Source organism: Limulus polyphemus, unplaced genomic scaffold (genome assembly GCF_000517525.1).
Source record: "Limulus polyphemus unplaced genomic scaffold, Limulus_polyphemus-2.1.2 Scaffold6317, whole genome shotgun sequence".
Lineage (NCBI taxonomy): Eukaryota > Metazoa > Arthropoda > Merostomata > Xiphosura > Limulidae > Limulus > Limulus polyphemus.
Genome location: NW_013671927.1, coordinates 19,335 through 20,162, shown reverse-complemented (window position 1 = coordinate 20,162; position 828 = coordinate 19,335). Strand labels below are relative to the sequence as shown.

The window sequence follows — 828 nt, the reverse complement described above, 5'->3', positions numbered from 1 at the left end:
TTGGGATTAATCTTAACTGTGAAATAATCGACACTTAATGAATGTTACAAGTTTAATACAAAGTACTGATAACAAAATAACAGTTAAAGATCTAAAGAAATTATCCACAACAAACTCTTATACTTAATATGGTGTAAAATATCACTTTCGTTTTTACATGTAATACTTCAGCAAAAGAATCTAAAAATTAACATATTTTATTAAATTCCTATATACATATATGGAGGTTATCAATAATTTCTCTAATGATATAAATTCCAGAAAATGAATCAAAACGTGTCATTCGGCACCTAATTGTATTTGTGTTTTTCTGTACGTAGTTTACCACTGATAACTAAATTTAGTAACAGCGTGACCTTGTTTAAACAAAGTGTCTCAACTACTAGACCCAAAGTAAAGTGTCCTTCGCAGAATCATATATAAGCTGTGAGATTAGCGGCGAGTCTGAGTTTCAGATTATTCATCGTCTAGTACAAAACGGTGTAGTAAGTATACGCTTGTCTATTCGTGGAAATTTTTCTGATTCTAAAACCAGAGTTTAGTTCAGATTGGAATGGAACCTAAAAGTACTTGTTTTAATCAAAGATTGTACGAAAGGCTTATATTCTTGAGACTTTATAAGTGATATAAGAAATTATATGTTTTACTTTGGCAGTTTGTAATATTTAGAACTTCGGATAATTGAACCTAATTTGAATTTTTAAACATTTTATAAAATCTTAATATCTAACGAACATCAGAGACATGACCGAAAAATCATGACTTTATTACAAACCAATAGTAAAGCATATATATATATTTACTGACATACCTTCTTTAATCTTTATC

The 828-nt window shown here is 28.5% G+C and overlaps 1 protein-coding gene across 1 annotated transcript in view; it reads left to right on the top strand.

Annotated features, from left to right (window-relative positions):
• Positions 1-460: 460 nt before the first annotated feature.
• The window catches only part of LOC111089460, a 3,322-nt gene continuing 2,954 nt past the window's right edge, over positions 461-828 (top strand). The window contains exon 1 of the mRNA XM_022402001.1: positions 461-485. Coding sequence (XP_022257709.1) covers position 485 — 1 coding nt within the window. The 5' untranslated portion in view covers positions 461-484. The remainder of the gene's footprint in view (positions 486-828) is intronic.